The sequence below is a fragment of the Malurus melanocephalus genome, unplaced genomic scaffold (genome assembly GCF_030028575.1).
Source record: "Malurus melanocephalus ecotype Western Australia unplaced genomic scaffold, MMel_1.1 scaffold_266, whole genome shotgun sequence".
Classification (NCBI taxonomy): Eukaryota; Metazoa; Chordata; class Aves; order Passeriformes; family Maluridae; genus Malurus; species Malurus melanocephalus.
This window is the reverse complement of record NW_026623498.1, coordinates 499996-509650: the sequence shown is the minus strand read 5'-3', so window position 1 is coordinate 509650 and position 9655 is coordinate 499996. Positions and strand designations below refer to the sequence as shown.

Sequence of the window (9655 nt, the reverse complement as noted above, 5' to 3'; positions counted from 1 at the left end):
GCGGCTCTGAGGGGCCGCTCCACCGCCGGCAGCCAGCGGCACATCCCGGCCACAGATGCGGCTCTGAGGGGCCGCTCCACCGCCGGCGGGCGGCGAGGAACCGCGGCCCTCCCTCCGGAAAGGGGCGAGCGCGGATCGCCAAGCGGCCTGCGAGGAGGAAAAGGCGGAACTCGGGCGCTACCGGAGCCCGCCTGGCCGTTCCCAGGACAGGCTCGGGTTCCGCTCATCCCCACCACCCGTGTGGCCCCGGGCCCCTCACCCCTCAGCCGGGCAGGCCGCGTCTGGGCGGGCTCATCCCGTCCCTCCGGTGCCGCTTCCGCCGCGCCCGGGCCAATGAGAGCGGGCGGGCCCGCGAACCCGGCCGAGCGGGGACAGCGGCGGGGACAGCGGGGACAGCGGGGAGAGCCGCGGGGAGAGCCCGGGCGAGCGGCGGGGACAGCGGGGAGAGCGGCGGGGATAGCGCCCGGCTTGAGTGGGACAGCGGGGAGAACAGCGGGGACAGCGCCCGGCGTGAGTGGGACAGCGGGGAGAACAGCGGGGACAGCGCCCAGCCTGAGCGGGGACCGGGCCCACCGGGGATGGATGGGCAGCGGCAGCGGGTGCTCGCTGGGCGGGGACCGGACCCCCGTGCAGGCCCTCGGGGCGGGGAGCTGCGGGAGGGTGTTACTGAAGCATCCAGAGACGCCCACATCATGGTTATCATCTATATATGTACAGATAGTTAAACATATTTGATAAATATTTGCCTCTGAAACAGAAATGAGATTGAGCAAAGCATCCTTATCTGCTTATCCTCGGACGCTGACTGGCAGGTTGGGCTCCAGAGCCATCCCAAGACGGGCTGTAGGCATACTTTGATGTTTTTTAGTGCACATACGTGTCCGATCCAGCTAAGCACTGGCAGGACTGAGATCAAGACACACTAAAAACYGGTAGGATTATGTAAAAGCATGATGAGATTACATATAAGCATGTGTGTAAGGAGTGCATCAGAGGGCACTTATTTTTCCCTTCAGAAGAAGGGAAAATTACGCAGGGTGTGTGCCCTATACTTACAGAAAACTTCAGTGAAGGTCATTTTACTTTATTTTCTCATCTTAAGTCTTTGTRAAGAGATTTTACTGATTTCTAGTTGATATGGAGTGCTGCAAGATGAGTTTATGAGGCAATAATTGCCTGTTTCTGAAAACTGCTAAATTAGCAGCATAGAAAGGGACATTTGGCTAACTCCCAAAAAGGCACTGTGTATTTTTATCTTAAAATTTTCTACTTTTTTTGCACTTTTTTAAGGAAAAAATGAACCTTTTTCAGTTTTGCAGCATGAGTCACTCTGTTTAAAGTAGGATTTGTGCATTACAAAAGCAGTCTTAATTCCTCTCCTCCCTGTTCCCATAGTAACTCTCTTAGCCATGCCCYTGTGAAGGCTGTGTTTCAAGTACCACCAGCCCTTCCACTGCTGAGCTACTCTGCAGTAATAAAGAATATTTTAAAAGTTTGTGAAACTCTTGAAAGCACAGAGAAGTACTCACACTTACAAAATGTGAAGCCTTGCAAGAGCTGCTTTTATCCGAGCTCTGTTTGATGTTAGGACAGTCACCGTTACAAGGTTTGGCTGTGATGGTGTCTCAGCGCTGTGGCTGCTGTGAACATCACTCACTGTAAGGGAGACAGAACATGAGGGTGACTTTGGGGGATTTTTACAGGTGGTGATATTGCTATAGAAACAATGGCAGACAATTCTGTGCTACTCAGGACGGCTCAAACATCTCACAAACAGCAACAGCAGAAGAWTGGCCCATTCCCATTCTGCTCTGTTAGGCCAGGCTGTGGGGAAATATCTTAGCAAGATACTCTTAGGGAASAACATATTTTAATCACTTAAAAATCAGAATGAAATATCACATAAACAATCACGGGTCACGTGTTGATTGAAGAAAAATATAGTGTTCAATTTGATCTTGAAATTTTATCTTCTGCTTATTGGCAGCACAAATACGTAACTGTAACTCGTTCTTAATCCAGTTTCTTGTAGTGGCTGGTGCCTGGCACCAACATTCTCCACTTGGCTCCGTGGCTGGGAGAAATGGCCATGGAAGATGCTGACAGGAAGACTGAAGTGGTACTGCTGGCCTGTGGGTCCTTCAATCCCATCACCAACATGCACCTGAGGCTCTTTGAGCTGGCTAAAGACTACTTCCATGAAACAGGTAGGATGGTGATTTCTATCATTCAGAATAGCTTTGATAACCAGACACTTAATTAAGGTGAATATTTTATTTGACAGTGACAGATATTTTTGGAAATGCTAATTAGATATTGAAGCTGGTATATATTTATGTCTTAAAAAACATGTAGGACAACATGAGAGAACTGTCTTACATACGTGTTAGTTGTTCCTGATTTTAGTGAGCCAAAGGACAGGCTTTATAGTTTGTTTATAGACATATATCTTTCTAATCTATCTTACTAACTCTTTCATTGTGCTGGCCTGACAGAGCACGAGTGTTCTGTACTTTTCCACTGGGCTGGCAATCAGCTGCCATTGCACTGGATAATGGTTCTGTCACAGGTTAAATCCAATGCAGGGGAAGTAACATCTGCTCAACCACTTCTCATGTTCTTGTGTGTTGTGTTTTTTCCCACAGGAAAATACAAAGTAATCAAAGGCATCATTTCACCAGTGGGCGATGCATATAAGAAGAAAGGTCTGATCAGTGCAAATCACCGAGTGACCATGGCAAAATTGGCTACAAAAAACTCTGATTGGGTGGAGGTTGATGATTGGGAAAGCTGCCAGAGTGAGTGGCTGGAAACACTAAAAGTTCTAAGGTATTCTTCAGCCACCTCTAACAAGTCTCATGAACCTATAGAAGGATCAGGAATGGTATTAACTCTAACAAGTTGGGATAATTGCAGGCTAACTGACCCCAAATCATACGAACAGACTCACTGAATTCAGAAATACCATTGATATGAGCACTGAAAATGAAGGATTGCATCATTAGTCCTAAACAGACCAAAAATGAGCCTGTGAACACTTTTTAGGATATATCATTTCTTGGGCATTATTCAATTTTTGTGCAGAAATGGTGCTCATGGGGAAGGACGGAGACTGGAACAGGGCAGACATGCTCCACAAGCTTCCCTCCTCTGGCCCTGATTGTGCTGTGCTGCCCATTTATGTATTTMAAGACTGGCATAAGTATTGTCTGAATGAGTATTTTCTGAGTATTACTCCTTCAGTCRTTGCTACTTTACTGAGATTCTTATTGTTAAAATGAATTTTTATTTAAGAAGAAAMAAACGAATCTTTTTGTTGCTTTGAAATCTTTGCACTTTGACCACCACATGACCAAGCTCTCCCAAGTCCCTGTTTCTGCAGATCAGTTTTTGGTTGGCCTGTCTGTGAAAGCACTGCAGGRAGAAGTGGAGATAGGTTATTTAGTAGGCCCTGCTACCCTATTTTCTCCTACATCTTTGAAATATCTAAAATACATCTGTTTTGCAGGTATCATCATCAAAAGCTTTTATCTCCCGATGTCACTAATAATCTGCAGGATGCTGTACCMTTAACAAAGCTGGGACGAAAGAGGAAACAGGAACCAAATAGGCATGACCCCATTAAAAAGAAAAATCWGAGTCCAGATGTAAAAAGTTAAGTCTGTTTGCAAATTAAATGGTTAATGATACTTGTTATTTCAAGAGAGTTGCACTGATGAGTAACTTTTGTGGTGTCCCTTGGTTTGATGTCACTCCGTAGATTWCACAGCATAAGGCAGGAGATCCTTTTAATGAAGGGATTCCCATAACCTTGATTCAGAAAAATTTTGTATTGAGGCTACTAATTATAAATTAAATTCTCTGAATATTTTTTTTTATTTCTCATCTTAACCAAGTTACTGAGAGAGAGCCAAGAAATTAAATGTCCCTGTCAAGTTTGCTAAAATCTGGTGGCCTAAACCAYGCCCTATTTCTCACTGAATTTTCTCTTTCAGGTGTCCCACAGGTTAAAYTGCTTTGTGGAAGTGACATGCTGGAATCTTTTGGGATCCCCAATCTGTGGAAGTTGGAGGACATCACYGAAATTGTGGAAAAACACGGCCTTGTATGTATCAGCAGGGCTGGAAACAATGTTCAGAAATTCATCTACGAATCTGATATTTTGTGGAGACATAAGAATAACATTCATCTTGTGGAAGAATGGATCACAAATGATATTTCCTCCACCAAGATCCGGAGAGCTCTGCGGAGGGGCCAGAGCATTCGCTACCTGGTACCCGATGGAGTCCGGGCGTATATCGAGAAGAACAACCTGTACAGTCCTGACAGYGAGGACAGGAATGCTGGGGTGGTCTTGGCTCCCTTACAGAAATATGCAAGTGACTCCAAGAACTAGCAGGCACTAAGCAGCCACAGTCTGCTGTGGAAAAAACTACGTTTCAGTACAGGGAAGTGTGTTTTCTAGGGATTGGTTGGCTAATTCCATGCATCTGTAGTTACTGATGAGGTTTGGTGCACTCAGTGATTGGACCTACGAAACCTTTTTCAAGTCCAATAATAAGATTTGCACATTTCAACATTTGGTCTCAGTGCACTGAACTGAGTATTGCAACAGTGCTTTACTACCATAACCCCCTAACACCAAATTATGGGTGAAATGTTACCATCTGAGTCCAGAGGAAACAGTAATTTTCATYTGTCTGTGCCATTCTTGGTTTAGTGTCGGTTAGAGAACAATATCCAGCTGCAAACAGGAAAGAAGCTCTGACGTCCTGAGTTCCTACTCGCATGATCCTGTGAGTCATGAGGGTCAATCTGCCAGCTCCAAAAATGGAGCTAAAGTTCGGGGAGACTTCTCTGCAAAGTGTTATCCTTTTATTCAGCTTAACACGAGTCAGTAAATAAATAAATGTAGCTATAGGTGTGTTTCCTCACATGTAAATCCCTTATTTCCTCACTTGAAAATTTCCTATATCCTTTGTCTTCAAAGTCAAGCRTCTTTTATTCACTTTTCAAAACACATTGCTGGATCTTTAGGGATTTCTATCACTTCTTTGCTGAAGGTGAAGTCCCACACTGAAGCTTATCTGCTGCATCCTGTTCTCTACTGCCTGTGTGCTCTGCCACAATGTGTAGCATCTAATAAAGGATCAGTGGGAACAACTCCTGTATCAGCTCTCCTTTATGTGTCAAGAATAGAAAGCAAAGGCGGGAGCTGCATCTCCTRTATACACAAGATAATTTTTTTAATTCTGCTTCCTATTCACTCCAAACAAACCAAGATGATACAATTCTTATCTCTGTGTCAKGGGTTTTGCTTTAGAATTTGTTGATATAATACAATCCACAGCTTAGCAGTCGATCCCTGTCTGTTCAAGTACAGCATGTTTTTAAGGGGTACATCACCTTTTAAACAAATACCTGGATTTCAGATCATAAAGTCCCAAATCTAATAAACATGCAGAAAATCTTAGTAACAACGACAGTCCCTTTAAAGTATACAAGATGGACATAAATGGTTTAAACCAGTTTTTGGCTTGCATTGTGGCTCTTGGGCCATTAACATTTGCTCCACACAAAGATTTCAGARTTTCAGACAGGATGAACTTTTCCCTCCAGCACGTTCTACAAATACMCTCTCACCCAGTGGCTCAGCAGCAGCACCCTTCCTCTCCAGCAGAAAGGTCCTGGGGTGTAATCCCACCCACAGGCTGCCTTATAAAAGCCCTGGCTAGAAAACTACTTTTGCATTTTTGACTGGATCTTCCTTGGACTGTCTGGCAATGCCTGTGGATTTCAGTGGAACCTGGAACCTCGTCAGCAATGACAACTTCGAAGGCTATATGGTGGCCTTAGGTAGGTGAGAATACCTGATTCTGTCCTTTCTCCCTTCACCCAGAAGGGTCTTCTTGAATTTTAAGGACTGTCCTCCATTTCACACTATTTAAGRTGTAGGGTGCAGAGAGTTTTTGCTAATTCTTTCATTGCCCAAAGRATGAGAATAGGCATTAACCTCTTGCTTAGTGGGACTTAAGTTTGAAACCAAGCTTGGGTGTCTCTGGGTGAAACCAACTCTCTCCAGGAGTCTTCTAACTCAAAGAACTCCTGGAACGCTTACTTAGGAATTGTGCAACAATTGAATAAATGGGTTTTCAAAGAGTAAAAAGTACAAAAKAATTACTTAGTCCGTGTAACATGCAGCTTTAGACAATAGGTTCTAATAAGACAACAAAATGCTGCGTAACAGTAAGGTCAAACTACCTAAGAAATGCTTCCTGGTAGCAATAAAGTTTAAATCCTGGCTGCAAAAATGGCTGGTGATAAATCCAACTCTGACCCTTTTGCCTTCTGTCCAAGGTATTGACTTTGCAACACGCAAAATAGCAAAAGTGCTGAAGCCTCAGAAAGTGATCAAGCAAGATGGTGATTCATTCTACATCCATACCACTAGCACATTCAGAGATTATTTGCTTGAATTCAAAGTTGGACAAGAGTTTGAAGAAGATAATAAAGGCTTGGATAACAGAAAATGCAAGGTAAGAGTGAATAATAAGAGGCTGTGACAAAATTAAGATGCCATGATCAATCCAGATACTTGAGCTGAAATTGTTTCAAGAATAATATTTGTAGTGCAAGACAGTAGTAGGAGCCTGAGTTACAGACAAGGAGTTTTTCTCAGAAGTAATATCTAGGTGCTCTTTTATCCAGGAAAATGGACATTTTCTACAAGTATTTTGCAGATAACTGAGACAGACATGCAGAAATACTTTTTTTTTCCCTGTTCCACAGAGCCTTGTTACCTGGGAAAATGACAAACTTGTCTGTGTCCAGACTGGTGAGAAGAAGAACAGGGGCTGGACTCACTGGCTKGAAGGAGATGACCTCCACCTGGTAYTGACTTCAGATTTCTACTAATTATGTCTCTATATGACAAAAATTAGATTTACAATGGGGTTGGTCATGGTCTGCAAAAGCCTTCTAGGTCTGCAGGATGTGTAGTGGATGGTACATAGTGTGCACATTTTGCTTTCAAACAGTTTCATTGTTTTCACTATAATATGTACTTAAATTTGGAATGTTAAGTGTAAGTCATTATCATGGCCAGAGTGATGGCAAAGGATTTATGTTCAATTTTGGWAGCAGTTCCTTTGATTACCATATATCGCTATATTTTTGTTTCTTTTCTTTTCTGAGCTTTTTTTTTTAATTTTAGGGTTTGGTTTTTTTTTGGTAGGAGCTTCGTTGTGAGAATCAAGTATGTAGACAGGTCTTCAAGAGAGCTTGAGTCTGTGRTGTGCTGGATGCTGCCTGCAGGGCAGCTCTGCAGAGGAGCCTCAAGTCCAGCGATGGCTCTATAAAGAACTGACTCCKTGTACCTGTTAACCTGAACCCTTTGAAGTTTCTGGCTCAGGAAATAMGTCTGCTGTTGCCAGTGCTAAAGGTCTGATTTTTGCTAATAAATGCCACAAACCAAACTTAAATACCTTGCTTTTGAGTGTGCTTTTGGAGGAAAAAAAMCGAACCCAAAACATCAGTGATATGGCCTGGGTCTCTAGGTAACCAAAAGTCAATTAAAACAAGAAAATCTGCCAATTCTAAGAGGCATGTCTGCATCAAACAAAACAGGGGGAGTGATGTGCTGATAGAGAAGTAAAAATAACGAATAATGAAGCAAAAACAAAAGGTATGGATTTATTTTTCAAAATGCTTCCCTTTAAGATGTTGACTACTACTCAACTCTACTTGCTTCTGTCTTATACGTGTAGTGTGAGGCCCCATTGTGCCATAGCTGCTTTGTTCTCAGAAATATTTGAATAATTGAATAGTTGAGTTGAGCTTACCRAATGAAACCAGCCTCTGGTCAAATCCCAAAACCACGACGATGGGTCTGAGTGGTCCATGGAGTTTTCAGTCTGCAAAATAATTGAACTCTGTAAGCCCATACACAGASTGAAAGCAATACTGCTTTAGTGAAGCTTTATTTGCATACAACTGTTCAATTAGATGAAACGTTTTTCTTTATGATCCTGTGCAATATTGCAATAGAGAAGTAGATCTTTTTCCTGTGTGAATATGCAAGTTACCAGATAAACTTTGTAGTTCATACAAATGAAATTAGTTCTTGCATGTTCTTGAAGAACTCTAGTTTAAGCTTAGTATCTTAATTACTTCATCCGAAAAAAAATCCCTGACATTTTGAAACAARTCACACCACTTTTCTGAAACTTCTTATCAGTTCAGAATGCTTAAAGCYACTACCAGAGTTAAAATTTGTTGAAGTGTGGAGTGATTAGACTGATTAGATTGACCCCCTCTCCTAATTACTAGACATATATAAATTTAAGCTGGTTTCCAAAATAAAAAKAATAGTCTTTATACAGTTGGGGAAATGTGGGGGCCAGCAGTAAAATGCCTGTTTATTCTATGCATGCTGCCACTGTATTCTTTCAAGAACTTAGTGGTTTCATTCGTCTGAAAATAACATCGCTGTTTTGAGTGTTATGTTAGTAGAAATAAATTCAGGCAGCAGCCCCGCTCACATGTGGTAGAAGGCAGCGTTTTGTGCGCCACTGGATGGCGCTTGTGCAACGTGAATGGGGCTTGCACAGGCTCTCAGCGTGCTCAGGGCTCAAATACTGAACATTGCAGATATTCTCAAACTCACTGCTTTAAACTGTGCTCTCCAGTGAAAACTGTGTGAGAATACAGAAAGGCAATGACGTTGAAGGACAAGAACAGAACTCCCCAGAGAAGCTCTTTTCTGAGCACCCTGGTTAWATCATCAAAATACTTAGTTCAAAAAAAATTAGATCAATAAAATGCATTAAAAATGTATATAAAACCAGAAGACTGAATATCCTACCTGCCTCTGCATTTAAAAAACTGGATCAATTGTATTGCTATATCATTATTTAGAAGTGTGCTTGGAAACATGTCCTAATTGCTCATACCGACGGCTTTGGCTCATCTTAAGAACATCCTGTTGTCCAGCTTTTAGGGAATTCTTTCCCTTGCTGACTCAAATCACACTGGCCCGTGCACAGCTCGTGTTCAGGTATATTATTGGTGACTGTTCATCCTGGGCAAAAAATTTGATGATGCAACTCACACTGTGTTTATCCTTTGTCAAAAGAGCAACTTCAAAAGATCCTTTTCTCCCTTTTCTCTTCCATCTACGTGTATTAAAACTCAAACAAGCTGAGCTGGGGGTGACTGTCCAATGTACTTACATGTAACCTGGCTGGTTTGTTCTACAGCTGAGTTTCATTTCGAGTGTGAGGGAAAAGATTAACATCTTCCAGAAAAAATATTGTTTTATGGTACAGTGAGGGAATTATGTGCAGAAAAGTTCGTAATAAAGAACACTTCATGCTCAAACTACACTTAGGAAAGGCCAAGGCCAAGTGCTCAATGGGGTCTTAGCATGTTGTTTTTTCCTTGATATATTACTCAGCTCGCAATAATTAGACAWAAATCCTGTTGATTCTCAATCACTCGTCACTGAGAACGGGTTAACATTTACGGACCCATTGGAGCGGAGACGCTTCAGCAGCTTRACCCTCCCTGGGATCGCGGCGTCCTTGAGGGGCAGCTGCCCCCTTCTCGTCCTTGTTCCCGACTTCCCCGAACCCCTCACGGCCCGATCCCCTCACGG

At 42.8% G+C, this 9655-nt stretch overlaps 3 protein-coding genes across 8 annotated transcripts in view; 2 read left to right on the top strand and 1 right to left on the bottom strand.

Annotated features, from left to right (window-relative positions):
• Positions 1–9597, bottom strand: part of LZIC (leucine zipper and CTNNBIP1 domain containing) — an 18421-nt gene extending 8824 nt beyond the window's left edge. For 2 of the 6 annotated variants that reach the window (XM_057375975.1, XM_057375974.1), the window contains exon 1: positions 260–349. The gene's annotated coding sequence lies outside the window, so the exon portion shown is untranslated. Of the gene's footprint in view, positions 1–259; positions 350–1529; positions 1657–7841; positions 7914–8951; positions 9065–9527 lie in introns of those variants that run through there. The other 4 variants (XM_057375972.1, XM_057375973.1, XM_057375971.1 and 1 more) reach the window with 4 other exon arrangements.
• NMNAT1 (nicotinamide nucleotide adenylyltransferase 1) lies at positions 430–5148 on the top strand. The gene is made up of 5 exons (XM_057375969.1): positions 430–510; positions 2023–2207; positions 2646–2829; positions 3509–3654; positions 3996–5148. Exons 2-5 carry the CDS (start codon positions 2084–2086, stop codon positions 4394–4396), a joined length of 855 nt encoding a protein of 284 aa, XP_057231952.1. The 5' UTR covers positions 430–510; positions 2023–2083; the 3' UTR covers positions 4397–5148.
• Positions 5289–7466, top strand: RBP7 (retinol binding protein 7). Its single transcript, XM_057375977.1, has 4 exons — positions 5289–5856; positions 6358–6536; positions 6790–6891; positions 7235–7466. The coding sequence occupies exons 1-4, from the start codon at positions 5784–5786 to the stop codon at positions 7283–7285; spliced, it is 405 nt and encodes a 134-aa protein (XP_057231960.1). The 5' UTR covers positions 5289–5783; the 3' UTR covers positions 7286–7466.
• Positions 9598–9655: the final 58 nt, after the last annotated feature.